Genomic DNA, 24675 nt, shown 5'->3' on the forward strand with positions numbered 1-24675 from the left:
AAGGACACATTTTCAAGTACCAAACAGAGTTTGTACAATTATCATGGTTCAATTTTTCAATTTGTCAAGGCACCTGTATGGTTTCTCAGACAATACTTTCCTTTTAGCATATTATTATTATTCTAATTGAATTCTGTCTCAAATGAATCTGCTCATTCAGTTGTTCTACTTCTCCCAACCCTATCCCAAACCACATCTCAATATGTTTCACTATTCTTAATTTCTTACCAGTGGCAACAGAGTAGTGAGTGGAAAAAAAAACAACAACAACAACAAAAAAAACTACTGCCAATTATTCTGAGCCCTTGTGATTTTGCCACTCTTGCTAACAATTCCAATTTACATTAATTATTCATTTTGAGGCTGCACACATGGTTGTCCCTGCCAAAAGGGCTTGAAAGAGAGGAAGTGCTGCGGTGAGATCTAATCGTTTTCTGTTGACGCTGTTCTCTTTCAAATACCACCGCTTAGCATGTCGCCCTGTCTTTCATGTCTAATTATTTTATGTTGCTAAAGCTATATACATATGGCTTTGTCATGTTGAAATCTATTGTTTCTGCTCCAATTGGACTACAATTACCATCTTCAATATGTAGAACACAGACTGGATGCTTTCAGAGATGCCTCTTGTCTGTCAGCAGAAGTATGTGTCCGTATATCATTTTCTGTAAGGGATCATATTTTTCTTTGACCTTTGTTCCCTCTGAAGTCTGTCCTTACAAATCTGCATTCAAAATGAAACTGTGCCAGTCATCCCGCAGTCTCGACAAGGGCCGGCAGATCAGATAATAAAACACCTTGCCTCATTGTTCATACCTCTATCTCTTTTCAACAATGCCTTGTTTATTGTTGTGACTGGAGATAAGCTAGAGCTCTGTGCGTGTTTACAGGGCTGCAGGGGCCGAACATGCTGAGCTGCGGGGTCACGGGACTGGTGCTGAGAGGTCACGACCTTTATGTTCAAACATCCTCCTCAGGGAAAACCGCTTTCTTCACCCAGCATAAGTCTAAACACAAATGCTAGCACACACTCACTCCAAAGACGTGTCTTATTAATCATAAGCCAAGGAAGAGGGAGGGAGTTGGAATAGACACAGCAGGACCGAGCTGACTGCTGGCTGAGAGAGCAGACCTGGCCGTGAATCACCACCAAACCTGGACAGATGTTGCATACTTGTTGCTTCACCAGACAGGAGACTAATTTTCACAAATAGGGATGGAGGAAGTCCATCAGTTATCAGTTATACAACAATTGCAAACAATTTTCTAATCAAAAGAAAATCCTGACATTGATGAATGAGATTTTCTGGGATGTGAACACTAAATCTAACTTGGCAATTCTCTTTTTTTTTTTCTTTCTTCTTTTTTGTGAATTTGACAGGTTAGTGCTGATTTACTACAGTGACTGAGTTGAAATTACTCATGAAAGAAAGATAAACCTTTTTGATTTCTTGTGTTCCTTGTGGGTAATGAAATAATACTGAATCCTATTTCTACATTTGACAGAAACCCAGACTGTTATATTTAATACAATTCCAACACTATTCTTACTGTCTTACTCTTGTACATGCTGTAATCTTTAACACACAAAACTACTTTACTAGTTTTGGTTACTTTTCGGAGCTGTCTTTTATGTCTCTATTTATTTTTTACATCTGCCGTGTATCTAATTTTCTGCCATTTCAACTTAAACTTTATATTTGGCTTTGTAAAAGGTTATCTAACTCAGCTACACCTTCCGGGCTAGATCACACAATAATACATTAATCCAGTCTGACAGAGGTTTTCTCTTTATACATATTGTCTGGTATATACCTGCCAACATTTAGGTTTCAAAATATGGGAGTTTTCTCAGTGGGAGAGTGGATAGTAAATGAATTAATACATTAAATAAATGATGTCATGACAAAACATCAACATCAATTTATCACATAAGTGCTGCAGCTTAACACTGTGGTACAATACACATTTTATATTAATAGATATAAATGGAAACTGTTCAGTCCAACTCTGCTTAAACTTGCAGGTGTATTTGGATTTTTTAGGAGGAACGCCGTACTGCCCTGACATTTTGACAATGACTAAGTTAGTGGGTCTGCCTGATTGTGTAGAGAAATGCTGCACACGCCCCTTGAATCAGGTTGTGGTGACAGATGAGTTTAAATTATATGTTGTGTGTGTATAGATTGTGTTTCACAGATGACAACTTAAGTAATATAAAGACAAACATACAAAACATGGATCCAAGTATAACAAGTATTCATAATATAGTTTGAAGGTCATGCAAATTACAGGAGTCTCCTGGGGAAAACAAAACAGGAGGGTGCTGGGAGATGGCCTTGAAATAAAAGAGAAACCTAGGAAAACCCTGGAGTGCTGGCAGATCCGCCTATGTGACACAAATGGCAACGACATGGCAGAAAGCTGAAATGATCTTACCGCAGTCAGCACATTTTCCAGTCCAAATATGACCGTTGTGCTATGATATCAAGATGTGCAGCGAACACCGTAGATCAAAACTAAAAATGTATAAGTACAGCCATGGGTTTTCATATGGTGTTTACTTAGTTGCAAAACCTGCATACATAAAAATCAGACGCTTGCATGTGATACAAGCACACAGAACAATATCTGTGAGTAGAAATCCATTGTGAGAGGGAATTTCTGCTCCACATGCACAAAAGCAGTCCCACAAGCACTGGGCTGTGACGAGTGCAAGCTCGACCTTTCCTACACACTCACAACTTCTTAATACCTGTTTGCTTGTGATGTTAGATTTTGAGGCTTTGAAGGCAAGGATGGAATAAACCGTGGCTGATGTCTCCATTCCTTTGATTGGTCACTTTGAATACTGAACATGACCTTTGATTGGCTGTTTGGTTTGATCAGTGACACAGGTAAAGACAGGCTGTTGCCTGAGAGAACAAAGAGAAACAAATCATGATGTAAGCGATGCGTATAGTGGTTTTTGATCTGGACCTGGTCTCATGTGGTCTAGATTCAAAAATATCAGTGAAATCATCCTTTTTCTGTTTTCATAAGCAATATAAAAGTTTTACAGATTTGAAAGTGGGTTTCAACAGCATAAAGGCTTTTGCTATGATGCCTAACACTTTTTCATATGTGTAAGTGGTAAAAAAATCAGCTACTAAATATGATTATTTATTCTTCCCTTTGTCCTCTCAGGCAACTGCCTTTCGTTGACTGTATCAGTCAAAGACAGTGCTATACAGTGGATTCTGTAGTACGCCCCTGCTTTTTATCCATACAGGTTGAAAACAAATTAAATGTCATATCCTTAACATCCGGCAAACCAAGAATATGAAAAATCATGGGAATCATCGAAACAATTTCAATTTCATTTAAAGTAGTGCAGCTACAGTTGAAACTCATCATTTATAGGAATGTAGTATAAAGTAAACAGAAACTTTCTAGTACAAACTGTTTTGCTTCTCACATACAGTACGTGATCATAATATCACATTCTTCAGGAGGATTATGTGGGCCATGATGAGTAGATGAGTAGTGTATGGAGAAAGAGAGAGCTGAAGCCTTTTAGTTCTATAGAAGTACTTGCACCTGCTGGGTGGGAGGCTGAAGAGGGGTGATACATACACAGATGTAACAACAATGGTGTGAATCTCCAACAGAGACAAAGAGGGAGTGTGTGTGTGTACACCTGCAGCCAGATTGCCCCAGCTGCTCCCACACAGCTCCAAGAGCTATTCCGATCAGCAGGATAATAGTGCCATCATTGCATGGTTTCATAAGCCTAGGTAGTCTGTGCTGAGATGAGAAACTGGCTAAATGTATGCATTCTAACAGACAGCTGCAGGGTTGCCAGGTCTGCGGTTTTCCTGCAGAATTGGGGTACTTTTGAAGTGTTGCCGTGGGTTAAAATTTTTGTGTCCGCTGGTTAGGCAGACCAATTTTGCATGAAAATTACATGAATAATAATCTATTAATAAAAATCCATATTTTAAATGAAATAATTAATTTATACCCAAACCCTACCAAACTGAATCTAGATCAGCATGTACATACACGCCAATTCGCCACACACACACACTCACACAGCATGCTGCAATGCTCTCCACCATATGGCGCTCGTCTCTCAATCCTGACTTTGCTAGTTAGCAAGAAAAGCAAAATTAGCCAGCTAGCTAGCAACCTCGGGGAGAATTGGAAAATGACGAAGGAATTAAAGAATGGATATAACGTGTGGCTGGGGATCATACCAAAGTTTTTTGTTGGTACGGGCACACAACAGTGATGTCCAAAACTACAGCAAAACACAAAAACACATTCAATATGCTGCTCCCTTCTCTACTTGTTGAGTGTGTGCATTGTTTGACAGTGGCAACTCCACAATGAAAATTGGCCGCCCTGTCAACGTAGCCAAACTTAAAATGGCAGTGCACATTGTTTGCTATTCAAGCATTTTGACTGTGGATCACGAGCTCTCTCTCCCTTGTTGAGAGAGAGCTTGTTGATGAAAGTAAACAGAAGGACATCAACATGCACAGGACAAAATGCTCTGCCCTCATAAAACACATAATCAGTCCAGATATGCAACATGGGCTTCTAAGGGATGTATAGGGGAAGAACCGTATTCTTTAAATATCAATGAAAGTACTGATGGGGGAATGCAAAAGCAGCTTGCTGTTCGAATACGATACTACAGCCATACAAAACAGCACATTGTGTCTACTTTGCTGGTATCATTCATTTAGATGGATGAAATGCCAATTCAATAATAAACTCATTGCTAAGCTTGCAAGGAATCCAAGTTGTCTGCTGCTCGACCAATATGAAGAGCTCAAACCGCACTTACAGTTGGCAAAAGACAAGAACTGAAATTACAATATGGAGATTTTGTTTAAGATGTACAACTACTATCCAGTCAACCATTTTAACCACTTAACGCACGCTGTTCCGTCTACGGGACGGGACGGATGTTAGGAGGTAGCCACAAGTTCTTCTGAATGTTTTAAACACCAACCCGTAAACATATATATTCATGCCGTACATCGTAGGAAAGCTTAGGTTCTCCTGATTCATTCAAGACCACTCACCGTAATAGTATTAGCTATTAGCGATTAGCTCGGCTAGCCCCTGAGCTAAGTAAGAAAAGCTATAATGCCTACATACCTTCAAAGTCTTCCCTTTATCCACAACGATCATCTTATGACTCAGCACTTTCTGTACAGCTCGCCAAATATCCATTCTTGTGAAATATGAAATCCGTTTCCATAAAACCGAAATACTTTCCTCAATATGTCAACATGTATTTAGTCCAACACGTAATGTAATAACACAAATAAAAAACCAGATATGGTCCGTTTACGTCATTTCCTGACCTGCACGTCCATCTCAGAGTACACGTGACTAGATGTTTACGACCGTAAACCTCTCCTGCTTCTGACGACAAGCCAATCGGTGTTTAGGATTAGGCAGTACATGTCTCCAAAGCCAATGAGGACATGTGACCGACAACAATGACGACATGGCTTTGATTGACTGCTGTTCTAGCCTATGGAAATATTCGGTGAAATGAAGTTGATAACCTTTTAGCCAATAGTCAGAGGTTTCCAACACTAAGCTATTAAGTTTGGCTGTCCATAAACAAACTCCAAGCGTAACCAGCGTGCGCCCTGTGCGTAAAAGAGTTGAACCATATATCATTACGCACTCGGCATTTTGGTACACGGTTGGTTCTTCTCCGACTTAACATTCCCACAACAGCAGCAGAGAACGTCAAACCACACTTTGAAGACTACCTGCATACATTTGCGAAGCATATGAAACAACGTCTGTGTACCAGCATGCAGCATCTCCAGTCACTTGGGCTTTGAGTCCATTTACAGTGCGCAGAAAAAAACCCATCTAGCATCTTGTTAATTTTCCAACAGTAGACCTTGGTAAGCTTTATCGACAGTAGTGAGTGCTGGATATGCTTCAGTGGAAGAATACAGAAGACTGCAAAACCAAACAGTTCTGGAATGAAGTGAAAAATGACATGGATGCTGCCAGTGACGAGGACTTTGCTGAGCTTGGATTGTTTGCTCTATACCTGCTGGCATTGCCATCCATTAACAGAGCTGTAAAATGCAATTATCAGAGATGAGTTTGATTAAGATCAAACTGTACAATCAAATGAAAGACAGCCTTCTGGAGAACATCATTCGCATTTGGGCCTTCGTGCAGAGGCATGAAATCTGCTGAAATTGTAAAAAGTTCTATTTCAAGGAGTTTTTGTCCTTTTTTTATACTTTAAGATGGTCAACCTTCTACAAGTCAAACAGGTAAGCTGAAATTATTTAAATTCAGTAAATACATAGCCTATTTACACATACTGTGAGTACATTATTAAAATGTTGTGAACTAACAGGATAAGGTTTATCAGTTGAAAGAAGGTAAACAAAAATACTACAGGAAATACTTTTTACACATGTATGTGTTTCAGTTGAAGTAAGGTATATCATTAAATAACTAAATCTTATTAGACGGGATCACTGAAACTACAATAACGTTGAGAACCACTGGTCTGCACCACAGAGCTATATTTTATTTATGATACTATACTGTATCTAATTTCACAATCCATGTTTTGACCTAGGTGAACAAATTGTTTATGGAAAATTGCCTTTAATGCTGGCACACTAAATATTTATGGTGTTACTTTGAAGATATTACAATACAATTGGCAATGATAGCAATGCTGTTGGACTTTAAAAGTTGTGCAAATTGGTTAGCAGGTGCGTATTTAGAGTTCTGATATTGGGCTGGTTATGATAGATCATTGTGCTGTTTATTTACACAGACTCGGCAGCTTTGGACAGCTGCAAACCAGTGCAGTGTGTGTGTGTGGTGGGGCCTGCTGTGAAGGGCTTTGACAGATTGGACTGTGGGCACACCTTTTTCTCACTGCCACATCATGTAGCTTGTACTGCATGGAGACTTTGGGACAAAGATGTTGTTAACATCATAAACAAGGTGTGAAATCAGGAAATAAACACAGCTTGCTGAAGTGCTCATCTTTTAAGGAAAGGGAGGGGGCACTGCTTGGGCTTCTTTTCAGTTCCTCCATATTCACTTTTCATTTTATCTGTCTTTATGTCCTTCTTTTTTCTTACTGCTTTCTTTCTCTTGGAAGAATCACAATGATCTTACATAACTAAAAACAGATATTACAGCTGTATACAATACATCACACCTTTAAAGCAATGCGGCTGCAGCACAAGTGTTTGAAGCACTACCCAATATTTGATGCAAAGAAATTTGGGAATTGTAAACATCATTATCTTTTCAGACATAATATGAAACTGTGAAATGGCCATGCTTGCAGGTTTTTGTTGGTGAACCATTTTAAGAGCTATTTTCTTCTAAGATCTTAACATTGTACAGGGGACAGTGGCTGCCTGCGCAGTGCTTATGAGACTGACACTGAGTCTCTGGTGGTTACCCGTATTTTTTACTCTCAAATCAGTCACTTCTAAGTTGCAGAATATAACTTATACAAAAAGATTGTTCAAGATACGGTGTCAGCCTGGAAAGTAAAAGCTTCTGTTGCAGCCACCAATCAATCTCTGTCTCTGTCCACTGGTGTGGCATTAGCTTAATAAATTTGTCTCATTGCCATAGTTAACAAGCATGTCTGCATGTTTCAGTGTGTGAACCAGTACACCAGCGTGTACTGGTTCAGCAGAACTTGTACACATATACAGTATGTGCTCGTAATAAATGTATATGTGTGTCTTGAAGGACTAGAAATGCTTCATCTGCACTAGTCCATGGAAAAGTGCATCAGTCTTTGGGTTCAATGGGCTTTTCATGTCAATGACACCGTTGCAAACACACATATACCCCCGCGACATCATTACTGCACACATTACCTCCTTTCACTCTCTACCCCTCCTTTCTTCTCCTCTTTCACTCACTCCTTTTTCCCTCCCTCTCCATTTTAACAAGTCTTTGTACTTTGTTTTTCTTTGTTGACAATGTCAGAGAATCTATTAACTTCTCTTTGACCAGTGTGACATAGACACTTCCTCTGGAACACAAACTGTGAATATGATTAGAACGAGATCAAGTTCAATATCAACTACATGCATGCAGACATCTACTTTTGACCTGTTTGGCATACATTTTGGTCTTTCAAAGAGAATGTCTCACATTCCCCAGAGATATTGAAACAAATATGTAAAGAGATGTAAGTAGAGTAAACAACACAGCCTGTCAAGTATGAACAACATGTGAGCTGGGTTAAAAGTTAATGTCAAGGGCTTTCTCAGATTGGTTGACTGACAGATCAGCAGCTCTGGGAGGGCTCCATCTGAAAAGTGGCTCCAGAGGATGTTGTGCACTTGGCTACCTAACTCACAGCGACTGTTAACCTCCCCATCCATCAGTGGAGAGAGCAGCCGTGACACAAAAAACCTGCTTCTTCCATTAGAGCCCTGACAGAGTCTAATGCCCGTCCTTGCACTCTCTCCCTCTCTCTTATACCTGTATCTCTCTGTTACAATAATGAAGTCTTCTGCCTCCTATGAAATGAGCAACTAAACATGTATTTAATAATACTTTTTTGTTACCTTCTCCTCAGTGCCACTTTGTTTTCCCTTGATACCCTCGTCTTTGAGAGATGAGGGGACTCACGTTGGCAGTCGTGTGAATTGGAACACAGACACATTGGGATGAAAGACCAGCTCTTATTATGGCCTAAACACATGAGTACACTTCTGGGAGTAGAGATGTGTAAATGAGCTCCAAACACCAAATGATGTCTTTTCTGGGCTGTTGTTTTGCTCTTTTAAATAATTGACAAGGCTGTGCTTGTGAAGACAGGGACAAATCTGCTGAGTTAATGTCCCAGCCAGACGAGTTTTAGCACCAAACGCTATCAATCCCCCCTACATAGAATTGTTACCGCCATGGCAGTTCATAAATCTTATGTAACCCCAGCTCAGCGATATAACAAGTCAGTATTCCACCAGCATGTTCTGTTTATTGTTTTGCTGGAGAGCTCGCAGCCGATGACATCTGCTATATTTACCCTCTACATTACGTTCCATTTCCAAACAACACTTTAACGTCAGGCAGGTCTCTGCATTGGGGCTGGAGATGTATTAGTGTGATTGCTGAAGGCTAACTGTAGGCAGTTTCCAGGCATCTGGGGAATAAAGAGACTTGTAGTTTTAGTAAGAGTTGGGGGCTGCACACATAGCTTAGACAGTGATCTTATACTGGAGTGTTGGGGTAGAGCAGTGTTCACTGTCAGACTGTGGCATCTCTGTGTTCTCTGGCCTCCTGTGGGAATTCAGTAGTGTGTGATTGAGGCCTTGACTAGGAGCAGCAGCTATGAGACACAGAATACATGGTAGTGACTATCTATTAGCTTGACAGGGTTTTTTTTTCTTGCTACTTTTCTCTTTTTTTGACTGCAGGCAAGGCAGGATGCAGCTTTCTCTTCAAGGTCTCTTGCCAACCACCGCAGATGGGTGGAAACCTCTCTTTGGAATAAAAACAGCTCTGAGCTTTCCCCTTTTGCTCACCATTAAAACCCCAACCAAAAAACTACTCCTGCATTGCCAAGGAAAGAAAATTCATATCTTCATGCAAATGGCCTTACTTCCTTTTACGTCACACTGTTGTTACATCTGTCCCTTTGTTGTTCTGAAATGACGCCTGAGAACAAGATGACAAAACCCTCTGAGAGTAGTTTGCTTTCTGAGCAGTTTCATCTCAAACAGAGAGGCACCTGGATTTTAACCTGAGCAACGTGCGAAGGAAAGCGCTTCATTAGGATGCAAAACAAAATCCCTGCAGGATCAAGGTGATTGGAATGTAAAACAACCAGCTTTCGGTTTCACTACCTCTCAGTACTATTTCTACTCCTTCATCCTAAAGCAGTATCTCCCCAGACACTTCCAACCCAGTCTCACAGCAAAATGTATCACAGTGCAAAACATAGCCATCTCACAATTTGGGCTCTTAAATTGTGAGATGGCTATGTTTTTCTGCCCTATTCGTTTCTATATGCGAAAACAAATAAAATGGCTGCCATTCATTTAATTCTCAATGTAGAATGTAATATTTTAATATAGCTTCTGCATTAAAATGTATTTTGATGACATTCCTAGTGAGAAATATGCATTTTGTTTTCACAATCTCTGTTGTAGGAATACAACGTTTTGCTCAGCCACACACTCGGCCACGCGCTGTAATATTAATTCATTCATTATTCTGAAATGAGAAGTGATTTAGAAGAGCAGTAATATTGGTGACAGGCCAATGAGGTAACATTTAACATTTAAGTGATTTGAGATTGTTAACAACAAATGATCTGTCTGTGTTTTCACTGGATGTGCTCATTTTAATGAATAGATTCATTTATAATTCCTGTGTATCTTATAAATTCACTCATATCTCATGCTTTGTGCATCATAACTGCTTTTTGATCAGCTGTCATTGTTGAAAGGGATAAAGAAAAAAACGGGATGCCCGGGGGAATCCCGAGTGACATCATGTGCTCCCATAAGGAAACTCCTCTGCCCAGCTGCCCCCGTCCTACTCACACACCTTTTATTTTTTAAACATTTCATTGACAAAAAACAACAGTTTTGGTTACAGGAAGTACGTCACTCAGAATATTCACAGAAAAATAATAAAGACAAGAAGGTTGCTGAATTAATATTACAGCAGGAAAACGTTGTATTTCTACAATTTTGTGGCGCACTTGAAAACGACTTCGTAATAAGTGATAAACTAGACATCATATACATTCACTGAACAGATATTGTGAAAACAAAATGCATATTTCTTGCTAGAAATGTAATCAAAACACATTTTAATGCAAAAACTATCTACTTAAAATATTACATTTTACACCGAGAATGAAATGAATGGCAGCCATTTTATTTGTTTTTGCAGACAAAAACTTGAATGTGACGTGACGTGAATGCAGTCCTATAGAAAATAATAGGGCAGAAAAAACATAGCCATCTCACAATTTATGAGCCCAAATTGTGAGATGGCTACATTTCGCACTGTGGACCAACGTAGCTGTGATACGTTTTGCTGTGAGACTGGGTTGCCACATCAAATGCAAAACAAAAAAGAAGACACTCCAACATCAGTTAAGGAGCCCCAGGGATGCAATGCAATACAATGCTAACATACAACAGTTTTACCACATGCACCATGTATCAAAATCCACTTCAGCGTGTCATTTTAGTCCAGCAACAACTCTACTCTTCACCAAGTGCTGGAATAATTAACACACTTATTATCGCTAGCACACAAAACAGCACCTTGCACCTCTTTTGTGAGAACGATGCCCAGCGTTTATGATGCAAGGTCTTAATGGCTCGAATGGTTTCTATGAGTGAGGGCCAACACTGAAGAGCAATGCTTGTTAGAGAAGGAAAACAGACAAATGTCAAGGACTCCACTCTCATTCAGAGCGCTGAAATACATAAGGAGAGAGTGTGAGAGAGGTCCTCTCTGTGCCAGAAATAGATTTCAGTTTGATGAAGGCAGGCTAGGAACACAGCAGGACATTTCCAACTGCGATTTAGGCAGATGTGGGAAAAAATTGGATAAATTGAAACTGGTAATTCCAATCCATTCTTATCCCTATTGTACGAGCCTTAATAAGGTCAAAACATGGTTCTGCTGCCGTAAATGACTGAATTTAAGACCATTCTAAGACAATTGTGAGGGATTTGCATATAAAAAGATGTGTGATTGTCGAAAAGACCTTGGCCTATATTCTGTAATTACTACAACTCCATCTGTCTCTCAGTCCTGGCTTTTAAATAATATTCATACACTCCTTTCTTCAAATACCCTTTGTATTCTGTAGTAAATCCTTTTCCTCAAGCCATTATGCCAGACAACATCTGGTTCCAGGCTTTATCTTATCGATTCACTCTTGAAATATTTAATACAATGAAACACTAAACGTGCTGCTTTCAAAGGATACTGGAATATACAGTACAACTCATTCTTCTGAAAAAGAGAGACAGATGTAAGGAGAAGTATAAGGTACATGTTTTTTCAGTTTTCATGATCTGGACACAAGCCCAAAAAGATTGCAATGGCACCTCACAATTATCCTTATCACCTTGGAGTTGGATAGAGGGGGACTGAGCTTTAAGTGGCTCTGAAGTTGCAATGTCACAGGTCACAGAGTGCATTACAGCAATTCCTTCAAATTAAATGATCAAACAGTTGGCCGTGTACTCCAGAGTGACCCATGGGTGTGTGTTTCTAATCTGGCACCCCTACTGGCATTAATTCAACAGGGCAACATCATTTGTCTGTGCTTTCCAAAACTGTTACACATCACTATTAAAAATTATGTTTTATTATGTGAAAATGATGTGGTTAAGGTTTAGGCACAAAAAGCCCTTGGTTAGGTTAAGGGAAAGATCATGGTTTGGGTTAAAAGGATCACTTGAAATGTGGTGTGGGCTAAATTTGGGCTAAATAAACCACCAAAAATCATAGTTACATTTTTTTTTTAAACGACTGTTTTGTCTTGCAGTTGGAAATGGGAAGTGAAGAACGGTACCCAGCAGCAAAGTCCACTAAGTCCAGGTTTTACAAGTTAGGATCTTACTAGTCACCCAACCTCCCACCTACAAATATGGGAATTTGTCACCTTATATGGACGTGATTTGAACTTCTGCGGCTCATAAATAGTATAGCCGCTAGATGGTGTCTGTCATTAAAACATAAATATAGGTTGTTTTCGGAGGATGACATTGTGACCTATTGTATCGTGTTTCTTGGGAGGACAGGCTTGTGCATTAATTCTGCTTTGCAATGTTGAATTGAATTGAATTAATGCACAAGCCTGCAGGTTGCAGCAATCACCTGAAACCTGACTTTTCCTAAAAGTCAATCTAAGCCATGACAGACGTATGAGTACAGATAACATTTGCCAGAGCACAGGCACAGCAGATATTACAAGCACTAAGTTCAGGTGTGACTGTGACAGTAGCCTGTCTCATTAAAGCCAGGGATGAGGAGGTTGGCTCAAGTGGAGCTGTGGAGCTGGAGATGAGTGGAGCAACAGAGACAGAGCCAGACAGGAGCTTTGGAAAATGGAAAGATGATTGTTGTTCTTTTTCCTCATCACATTCCCCACTGAATTCACAAAGAATGGATTGCAGCCACTGACGGCACCATGAATTACGCATCACTTTTGCAATTATCCATATGGCAAAAGTGTGCCCTTGCACCAAGAACACAATGGGCAGGACAATGGCAGACAGAAAGAGAGAAATTTAATTTTCAGAATGCAAGCTAGAAGTCCTGACCAACGAGGTGTAGAGGCATCCCTCGAAACTTCAAGCAAGGAATTTAAATGTGAGTCTATCTAACAGGTGATGTTGAAGGAATGAAAAGGGCAGAAATCAACTGTGGTCTAAAGGGTGCATATGCTGAAATTATCCTGTAACTCATCTTCAAAAAAGGCAGCAGTTACAAAAATGTTTTGATTTAATGACTTAACCATTACCATTGCAAGACAAACATTATGTACTGTATATTGTGAACTTTCTGAGTCATCACTAAAAAACTCACATAATTGGAGCGGAACAAGAAACAGAGGTAATAATTGACATCGGCTGACCAACTCTGCAGAACTTAAACAACTCTGAAGTTAAGTCTGTTTCACCTCAAATACGCTGCGCCCGCCCTGCGTCTTAGGCAACAATGGCTTTATTCGGAGCTGACGGCGCAGCAAAGAAGCTGTTCTCTACTGCTGCAGACTTAACATTAATAACAATACAGTGCAGCGCTCTGCCGCCCCCTCATTTTGTTATTCTCATGGAGGCAGAAGGCTGTAAGATGCTCTCAAATGAATTCATTCATTCATTAATGCAGTTAATGTTTTAAAGTAAAATAAAGCTTATCTTAATTTCCAGTTATGTTTCATATTGCATTTCAGTGGACTACGGACAGCAGTCAATGGTTTGGCACACAGTATGCTGGATCATGAGACTAAAAATAGAGCCCCCCTTTTCTCTTCATTCAGCCAAGAACTGGTTTTGAATCAAGAATCATTTTGAAGTGTCGTGATAGTATTAAATCAGGAGATAAACAGACCTACAAAATAAAAATTATTGGTCCATTTCTTTATTTTTCATCCCTTTATTACATGTTGGTATACAATGTAAATTCCTATGGACATTTTCCTCTGTCACATCCTAATCCAACCTTTGCCACCTTTGTCTCAAAAAAATCCAGTGAAAACCCTGCAGTTAACAATATACCAGAACCAGAACTTCATTTTCTCTGTACTCCTGTTTACACAACAGACACAATGACGTTACCTTATACCAGGAAACCTTTCATACTGAGCCTGTGGTGGAAAAACAAGTTGAAATCACCAATATATGGTTGGCATCAACACATTAAGACAAACTAAAGTTAATGTTAGCAACCATAAGCTTTTGACAGCTGCTCACTCAGGGAAAATGCAAGAGTTTTTATTTAACCAAGCTAACAACAACACTTTCAAACACGAAAACACCTTTGAGATTATCGCCAGAAGATTTACCTGATTCATAGTATTTGATGCACACATACATTTTTATGATTCATGTATACTTTCAAGTTCAAGACTGCCTCGTGTTGTGAATATTTTTATTTATTTATTATATACAGATTAGCAGTGACACACACACACACACATATTTATTTTTTTTTTTTTTTAAAACAAACCATTAAAAATATATATTTGTAAAAAATAAATATTCATTTAAATGTACTTTACAGGCTTTGCTAAAAACTGTATTTGGATTCGTCTCCACCCCACTTTAAATCTGCATACTCCAGAGACTGAATTAGCCATTGTTTACATGTCAAACATCTCAAAATAAATGAGTTCTGACTGTCACATGGATGGAGCCTACGATTAATCTGAAGCATAATAAACACGATGAATCAATGCCAGGAGCTGGATCAGTTCAGACTTGATGTCACATAGGAGACTATGAATGCCACTGTATACATACCCAGAACATGCTTGTGTTTGTGAGCTGACCAAATTACGTACATACAAAACCTCAAACTGATAATGAGGAGCATAAATGTACGTGACAGACGTTCCCTTCTACCCTTTTCTTCACCTCTCCTCTATCTTGTGATGATATCCTAGTCCATCTTGAGGACTTGCAAACTCTCAATGCCAAAAGGGCAGATGCCCAGGTGCTGGTGTAGCTGAATTGCTGTCCTCAGCACACAAAGGCAATGTCGCCTGGGGAGGATGGCTCAGGAAGGGGGAGAGCTGTCAGGGTAACAGGAGAGCACCTGGGATTACTGTCAACAGTCTCCTGGACTGTCTTCCTCTGCCTCTCCCCCACCTCCCTCCTGTCTCCTCAGATCTATGGCATTCTCGTTGACATTGACCTTTAAACTCCAATTAGCCACTTAATCAGAAATTAATTATTAATATTAGAAAAACCAACAGGGCTTAGGTTGTTTGTCTCTTTCACCTCATTATCATCTGCTAATGACCATCCTTGCATCTCATTTCCACAACAAAGGCTGAGGAAATGGCGTTTGCACAAGAATCAGGTGATTTCTTAAAGGGCAAACTGAGATGGACAGATTTTTCCATGCATGTGCTGTAATTTTCATCTTTAACTACTCTCACAAGGCAGAATGTACTGTGGATTAAATCATTCAGATGTCTCTCCAGACTGTATTAATATGAGAGTCTTCAGCGGCTTAAGAGCACTGCATCCCGCATCCACCTCTGAACTCCGAACCCTCATGCTCTAATTCGGTGTGAAATGGTTGACAGGGAAGTGTAAAAATGGCTGCTGGAAAAAAACAACAGTTCATGGCAGAAAAGTGACATGAACACCAGTCAGTGTTGTCTACTCCACACTCACACTCATGCTAATTATTTGTCATCTTCTGTTAGGAGTCACGTGGTGGAACAGTGCCAGAGGCTTTCATGGAAACACTCCTGAGTATTGGCCACTAAATACATGGCTTTTGGATTTGAACAGTCTCCTTTGGCTAAATAAGATGTTTGGAATGCACTGACAGAACCGGAGGTGCATTGTGTGACGGTATAATAAATATGACTCAGATATCAAATGATTGGTAGTGTTTCTCTGTCAATTACCCTTGATGCCGTGTTCTGTAGGAGAGATCTACAGACTACCAATGTGTCAAGTTTTTGGTCGTCTTCTCTGATTCAGTGTTCATGCAAAAAAAAAGAAAGTGTTTACTTCATTTTCCTTTTCCTACTTGATTAGCTGGTTCTAATATTATGAACAGAGGAAGTGTTGAAAGTCTTAAAATTTACATTCTTAAACAAGTGTCAGATAGGAGACGGAAATTTTCTCCTCTCAGATTTGCTTTCTATTTTTCAGGCAGCTTAGAAAGATTTAGGGGATCAGTTTGAGGTTTATATTTTTGCTCCTCTCCACATTATCCTCTTCCACTTCTCTTCAAACCCTCCGCTCCTCCAAACCCTCAGTCATCAGTCCACACAGCCTCTCACCCACATGGAAACACAAGCCAGGCTGAAAAGTACAACAATGCAGAGTTGACAAGGAGTGATAGCTGAAGGCTGACACTGTCAGAGGATTAGGAAGATGATAATATGAGCAGGGAATCTATTCTCTTTAAATAGAACTCTCTCAGGGCCTTGAAGATGGCAAAGTTTGCAACATATTACATTGACAGATGGGCATTTATTGCTCTTGTTCAAATTAATGTCATCATGTCCAATCACTTGCATGGGGATGGCTTTAGGGTGCCTCTGTTGTCCTTTGTTAATAAAAAATAGGCCCATTGTTTTCATTATACCAATCTCTTGGTGTATGATCATCAATATAGCACTTGGTGTTTATGAGTCATATCATCCTTTGGTTAAAAACATCTCCCTAACAAGAGACAGGAGACCCTTGACGTATGTGGCTATTTGATATTGTGGAGAGCACAATTGGAGCTGTGCTGGCTAAAGAGCTGCTATGACGCCAATGACACAGGTCTGTGAGACATGGCCTGCACAAGTGAGCAGAACTGGAAAAGTTGACGAGCAGAGGCCACAGTTGTTTCCATGGTTCTGGATTCATTGTGTTGAACTCATTAATGGCAAGTCGTACAACCTTGTTTTCTAGCACTGGAAAACAACATGAGTAACAAACTACTTTAAAAGCGATTGCTCCTAATTGCTGTTGATTTACAAAATAAAATTACTAAATGCTACAGCATTTCATAATTGCTAAAAGTAATTATCCCTGCATATTGTTAAACACTGGCGATGGAAGACCAAGGGGCAAACAGAGGCATTTTTCATTTTAGATTATATTTTTATGACAGAATGTTCAAAATTTAAATTAATTTGTATTCATACAATGGTGGATGGCCAGTGTGCGTAAACATTAAGCTTGAATGATATGTAGTGTTCTTAGAATCCCCTTTGTGTTGTCTGTGCTAATTTCCATTAAAAATGCTTATCACGTTAAATGAAGTCGATGGAAATGCATTTCCCAATTAGTCTTATCTTGCAAGTCTGACACTTACAAAAAGCAAATCTCACTGTGCGCATTTGTGTATGTGTGCTCCTACACTCCTCTGCCTGTGTAAGACCCTCCAAGTGTTAGGTTAAGAAGTTGGATTTATGGTTGATGATGGATTAGCTTTAAGTCCAGGTTTAAGGGTTGAGGTGAGATATGTACAGCAGTGCTGATGCTTAAAGCTGCTTATCAGTGGTTCTGCAAGTTTTAGCCTGTTAAGTACAAATTATGTATATGTTACATTACAGCCAAAATATACCAGTCTTCCTGAGCATGACATTGTGGGTGCTTTCCTAGCTCCCAGGAAGCCATCAGTATCAGTTCATGTCAGTACAATTTCAGACAGTAATCCATCACACTGTACATTAATTTGCCTTTACTATTTTTATCACAGGTTTCATTGTCACTGTGCTAGTTTATTCAAGGATGCTCATTGCTCACACATCTTATATTGTAGTGTTGGTCTCCAAAAACCACTGCACCAGTATCTAATCTTTTCAGAAAGTCAAATCTGGAAGATAACACAATTTTCAATGAGTCCTCCAAATTCATGTTATACAAAAATATAAGGGACTTCAATGTTGTATTTTATATTGATCATTGACAAGCATGTTTCAAGGCTTTGCGAATTGATTTTCATTGTGTTCTGAAATGAATAGAAACCAGTGGCTTAGATGTGAGAGAAAATCTTTGATATAAAGGTCAGCAATAATGTAAAGTATATACAATTTTAAGTAAATGGCCTACAATCTGTGAAACCATATAATGATATGGAATAAATTAAATCAGTGGAGCATCCTCATAATTAGAGACATTTGGATTAGGGGTTTGAACACTGAAGCACTCGATTCTTTTTTAGGAAGTATGTAAGTTGCGTACTTGTTTATTTTTGACTACATAGATCATTTGCTTAAAACTGCAATCTAAAAGGTGGCATAACACTGACAAAACCTTATCTGAGCCTCTTTTAATAATCCCCCTATGTGTATCAGCAATTACAACATGTCATAGCATGGTATATTCTATGGACATCTCGTCCTTTCCATCTCAGACCTGTTCTGACAGATCATCCCTTGTGCCTTCTCTATGGCTGGCTGGTTTTGAGAAAAAGAGAGATGGTGAGAGCAAGACAGAGAAATAGACAGAAAAGCTGAGACAGAGTTAGAGTGATATGAACGCCTGCATGACTACATTAATGTACATATGTACCCAGACAACCACGCACATAAACATGTAGTTGTTGTATAAGCCAGATAAAAGACATAGGCACACACGCAAGCAGAATCCAAAACACCATCCTGACTGTTCAAACAAAGATATGAAGACTATGTTGTCTCACCTGTAGTTTAAATCACACCACAAATGTTGTACATGTCTAGACATATTTGTGGATTGTATGGACATGACCATACCTTGTCACAGCAATGATCATCCTGTACAAAGACACTGCCCACTGATGAAAAGATCAGTGGAGACTGTCAGACAAAGTGTGAAACAAAAGGCCATCATAAAATCTGCGTGTCCACTCCATTAACATGGTAATTAGGCACAGCCAGCCACAATGTGAAGTCATCCTAAAAGGTGTTGCCAGTATGTGTCAGCTAAGACACTTTGCTTCTACTGTATGTGTTTGTGAATGGTTGGCCTGTCACAGTAAGTGCTGTGCCTGATGCATCAGACAGGCTCCCTAGAATGTGTTATTTTAGGTGCAAAAAAATTCAAATTCACCACAGAAGTTCTGCGACGTTCCTGCCAACGCTGACGCATCTCTGCTTCACTGGTATGGACTCAGACATGCTGGTATACTGAGCACTTTTGGCAGACTGGTGAAATCTGAACTTTGAAGTCATTTGTCTTGAATTAAGTGATTTTCTGTCCATCACTGTGCAGTGGTAAGACAGCTAATTCACATACAAAAACCTTGGGCAGAGCAGGGACAGAGTATGTTTGGAGTACAAATTTCTCAGTTGTCAATCACTCTAGCTTCAGCTCACCATTTGACCCTGACCATAACTGGAAAATGTATGTGTGCGGTGGGAAATCATCTCCTCAAATGATCTGTTGATAATACAATATGTCATCAATTGCAATAGGTTTTACCAGCATGTCCATTAGTTAATACAAAACAAAGACAGACATGTTTGCTCATAGATTCAACTCTGACGAGCGTTTTCTGGATTGCACATTGTGACTCATGCTAGTTTTCCCAAAAAATCTAAACCAAACACTTCCCATAAATGATGCGACTGTTCATTTCTTGTAGAGTCCTAATCAGTTATAAGAAGCTGTCAGGAAACAGGTTTCAACAATAGGCCTACCCTCACAGCTGTTATAGCTATAAGCACTCATCACCATGGTGTGTTTCATCTCTACTGTTGGAACAGGAATAATCGATCTGATGGCAGCAAGAAAAACATGTTGTTTTTCTCTGCCCTGGAGGCACACAGCAGAAACACATACACTCAAAACAGATGGTTTTCATGAGACAGACTAAATAAACACAAGTAGTGAGCAGTAGTGACTCCTATCAATGTGTTAATATGTGTGACAAAGTTTGAGGATCGCTTACACTACTTTGTCTAATATAAGTTACATTAAATAATAAAAGATTAGGCTAGCTCTAACCCATGGCAAAATAAAGTCTAAGACAGTGGTTCCTAGTGTGGGGTCTAGGGACCTCCCGGGGTCCCTGAGGGGACTCAAGGGGCCCCAGCAAAATGAGGAACTGATACATTTCACTATTATTTTACTCTATAGATAATAGCATAACAGGAGCATGTATTAGAATAATTTATTTTCATTAGAGGTTTTACTCTCCCAATGTTTTCAGCCATCCAGTGGAGACCCTTATATGCAGCTATATGTCCAATTAAAGCACATAAATAAAAGCAACTGGTCATTGGGATAAAAAATGATAAAACTGAGGTCTAGTGTGAATCTATCTTGGGGATCTTGATATTAAAAGTTTGGGAAGCTCTACCCTTTTTATATGAGGTGCTAAAGGTGTTCATATAGTGTGCAGCCAGCGGTGAATAACCTTGTGAGCTGCGGTTTGATCCATCACGTCTAGATGTACTGACACACAGCAAATAATAATGCTTCAGCAGAGTGCAACGCTCGGAGAGATAGCCCTGTGACCCGGGAACAACTCATAAACTGCAGTGCGGCATCAGCTATATTAATATCACATAGTCGTTCCCGTGTTTCCTTTCACAGATGAATATTTGATTCCCAGAAACCTTCAATGCGTGTGGTGCAAATTAAAGATGCGCTTGAAATGGCGCATCGTCTGAAATAACACATATGCGGAGCAACGTGGTGCAATATGAATGTGTCATATTTAAACATCTGGTTTATAAGCGTAAAAAGTACCAGCATTAGGTGCATACGTGTTATGAGAATTTGGGCAACCTTCGCCTGATAGGATGGATCAGGGTACAGGCTACTAAAAATAAGCAAAAAGGCATTATTACCCCGTCATTACTTTGTGTGCTAAAGTTGAGACTTACTCACCCCTTTTGAACATTTTGTAGGCCTAGGTGTATTTCGTCTTCTGTCCTCTGAGAATCATCTATTCTTATATTCCAGACTTAAACTTGTGCGCTTTAGTTTCGAAGTTGATCCGGAGCTTTCGTGGATCGTTGTATGAATGTCAGTTGTCACTCTGGATTCTTTCTTGGGATCCACGGTATTGAGTTGCACTGCAGACTGCCGAGGTTTTGACAAACATTGACAACAAACAATAATCTCCTTTTCCACAAAGTGTTTCAGACCTCAGTTGGACCTGGGAAATGAACGTTACGCGACAATCATTGCAAAACGGACGCACTAAAATCATTCCCTCTGTCCGAAACAATGATAACTCCAGTGCGTGGTGAGCACAAACGCGCAGTAGTCCGATGCAACCTTTGATAGCCAACTCCTTTTTAGAACCAAATGACCGTAGAGGCTGCAAATCAGTTCAGGGGGAAAAGTCGACGGTAAGAACAGGCAGTCTCCAAAAAACACAGATGTTTAAATTCAAGTGGCCAATCTTAAATTCTCCCGGTGCTTCAGAGCCGTTCAAATCGCATCATATTCGTTAAAATCTCTAATTAACATAAGTTATTTGGATTCTCATTCTGCCTCTGATGTCGGATTATAAACGCAGACTCCTCAAATCCTCCTCAATAATATAGACTTTGATGCCTTCGGTTTCCTTAAAATCCTCTCTTTTCAGCTCTCCTCTCTCCACTCGTAATTGTTACATTTCTGTGATCTTGTCTGTGGAGATCTGTCTCTGCTTTCCACCTATGGATCAGAGCACGCTGATGCGCTCAAGGAGGGAGAAAGTATGTTGTACTGCCTCAGCCCCTCCACCGGGCAGCATCCTGCTCCATCCCTCTCACTGCCTGTATCCCTGTCTGTGCCAGCCACAGGCAAGCTGCTCCCTGACACCAGAGGTCTTCATCATAAATATGAGATGACACAGGACAAAACTTACACATCACAATAATCTATTAACAAGATGACACGACGTCAGGAGAAATATGTGATGATACTTGTTCTGCAGTGGAAGAATGATTTTTTTATAAGATCTACCAATCTGCTCATCAAATAGCCTACACCCAAATATTCAAATAATGGACTAATGCCATTGACACACACACACACACACACACACACACACACACACACACACACACACACATACACACACATACACACACACACACACCCTGATCCTAACAATCACAACTATATGCCTAACCCTAACCCTAACCCTAAACTGAACCTAAACCCAAATCTAACTTTCATCTTAAATCCAAGCCTGAAGCCCTTTGAGGGTGTGTCAGAGAGTGAAGACCGGCCAAAATGTCCTTACTGTTCTAACATGTCCTCACCTATTTTAATTGAACATTTTACATATACTTTATTGTTTTTATTTCAGTTAAAGTATTTCTGTAATTTTAATTAATTATTGTGTTTTTTCATATTTGATATACTTTATTGTTTTGTTCTTTAAATTTGATTTAGGGTGAACGTGTAAAGCAGCAAATGATACCATATTTATTATGGTTTATTATTAATCATACAAACTATACAATATTTTATTTTACTTTTTTTAATCTTTATGGGATTTTATGTTTTATTTTACTTTATTTTATTACATTTGTTTTTATCGCTATTATTACAGTTATTGTTATTTTTATAGTATGTTTTTCAAACACATAACTTTCTCAGTGTATAAATGGGGTTATACAATACTGTAATACATTTAATTTAATTTAATGATATTCTATTTTATTTAATTAATGCATTTTCACAGCGGACAGCTCCCCTCACTGTAACCCATATCCTGCTATCTGTAGGAACACAGACTGCTCATCTTTCCGCATGGTCCCGTTCAGCGAGATCAGTTTCATCGGCGCTCCACTCTCTGACCTGATCTCTGTGTTCGGTTGGTTATGCCTTTCTTGCCTCTCATGCGTTTCATGTTTGGGAGGAAAAGGAAAAAACATGGCAGCCCCCTCGAGTGAAGTTCAGCTTGTTCCAGCAAAAAAACCAACAGGTAAATATTAACGTCGCATTAAATATTGAACAAAGAAGACTCTCGTGTTATTTCAGGTCTTAATACACGATCTGTGATGTGTTTAGGGACAGATAGAGGCACCGGTGTTGTTTCAAGCACATCATCACAAACTTATGCAAGAACACAAGCTAATGTCGTCATGTGTGCATGTTGTTTCATAAATACCCAGTTGTGTACATTATAAGCATTTTACACGATATGATTGTTGTGAGCTTATTGTTGTTGTGAGCTTATTGTAGTCAGCGTTCATCTTTCGGTCCTTGTGGGAAGATTCACCAGAGTTTATGAGTTTGACCAACCTGACATTACTACTGTGTGCATGTGTTTATTTATAGAATATAGCTAGTATGTGGTTTGATCAATAAGATGCCTGTCCCGGTCATCATAAGTCTTCATTTATTACTAGAACATAATTAAATGTACAGAAATGAACATATTACCATCCTAGAAAGGCTGGATTATGTGTGATTACATGATGGCAGGAATACAATTCTGTTGAACATAACATCTCAGGGAATGTAATAATATTTAACATAGGCTGAATGAATTACTGCTTCATTGAAAATGCCTATGAAAGGTCTTTAAAATTATGTTATTGGGCCTGGTGATCATCCTTATGCCTCTGCTGCCTTGCGTTTATTGACACATGTTATTTCACACATGAAATAGCATGTTTGTGGGCTGAATCAAAGTAGAATGGGTGAATATATGGAAGACATGGGCTGAAATGGTGTTAACTTAAACAGGCAGCGTGCACCAGGAGATACAGACTCTTTAACACTCTGTTAGGAACATGATTGGTTGTATGTGCCTTGAATTGAACTAGATTGGTATAGAATTAAAGCTTGTGGTAGGTTTATACTTTGATAGAAATGATAAAAATCAGCTTAGAAACTAGTATGTGTGATATTAATAACCAGGAAAAGCAAGAATATATCATTTCTCTCTTTATCAAATAAAGCGTTCAGTTGTTTTTACCATCAAAACCATTTTATACCTTAATAGGGGCAACGTATCTTGGAGGAGATACAACTCATAAACACCCAAAATATACAAAATATTTTTAAAATGTATTTAAATGTTTTACTTATGTGCACATGAGATGACTAGGGTTTTATTTTTCACATCTCATTTTCCACTCCTGCCTGTTTAAGGGTTAAGTTAGAAGTTGAGTGACTATATTTTTTTAATAGCATTTTATTGTGTTTATTTAATATATTATTAAAATACACAATTGACTTGGATTATGCTGGGGAAATAAACTCCCAGTGGTTTAAACATAGCTTTTATAGAGGGAAAGCAAAATGTGGGAAAAGGTTTGTACAAGTCAGTAAATTATGCAAGTTGTTACTATCAAAGTTTTTCAAACAGTGTGTTTGTGAGACTATCAAAAAGAAAACTTGACGCCCCCCTCCAGTCAAAAATCCATTTAGCTTATTGTTATTTCCCTTGGATGTTTGAGCTTCTGATGTATCAGAGTTTGAAACTAGGAAGTTGTTTTTATATTCATCTGCTGAAGAGGGAAAGTTTCTCTGTGCTCAGTGAAAATCT

General features: G+C 39.1%; 1 protein-coding gene across 1 annotated transcript in view; it reads left to right on the forward strand.

The window, feature by feature from the left end:
• Positions 1-23013: 23013 nt before the first annotated feature.
• Positions 23014-24675, forward strand: part of dph1 (diphthamide biosynthesis 1) — a 61152-nt gene continuing 59490 nt past the window's right edge. Inside the window, exon 1 of the mRNA XM_053321029.1 lies at positions 23014-23103. Within this exon, the coding sequence (XP_053177004.1) occupies positions 23052-23103 (52 nt within the window). The 5' untranslated portion in view covers positions 23014-23051. The remainder of the gene's footprint in view (positions 23104-24675) is intronic.

Source organism: Scomber japonicus, chromosome 6, assembly GCF_027409825.1.
Source record: "Scomber japonicus isolate fScoJap1 chromosome 6, fScoJap1.pri, whole genome shotgun sequence".
NCBI lineage: Eukaryota > Metazoa > Chordata > Actinopteri > Scombriformes > Scombridae > Scomber > Scomber japonicus.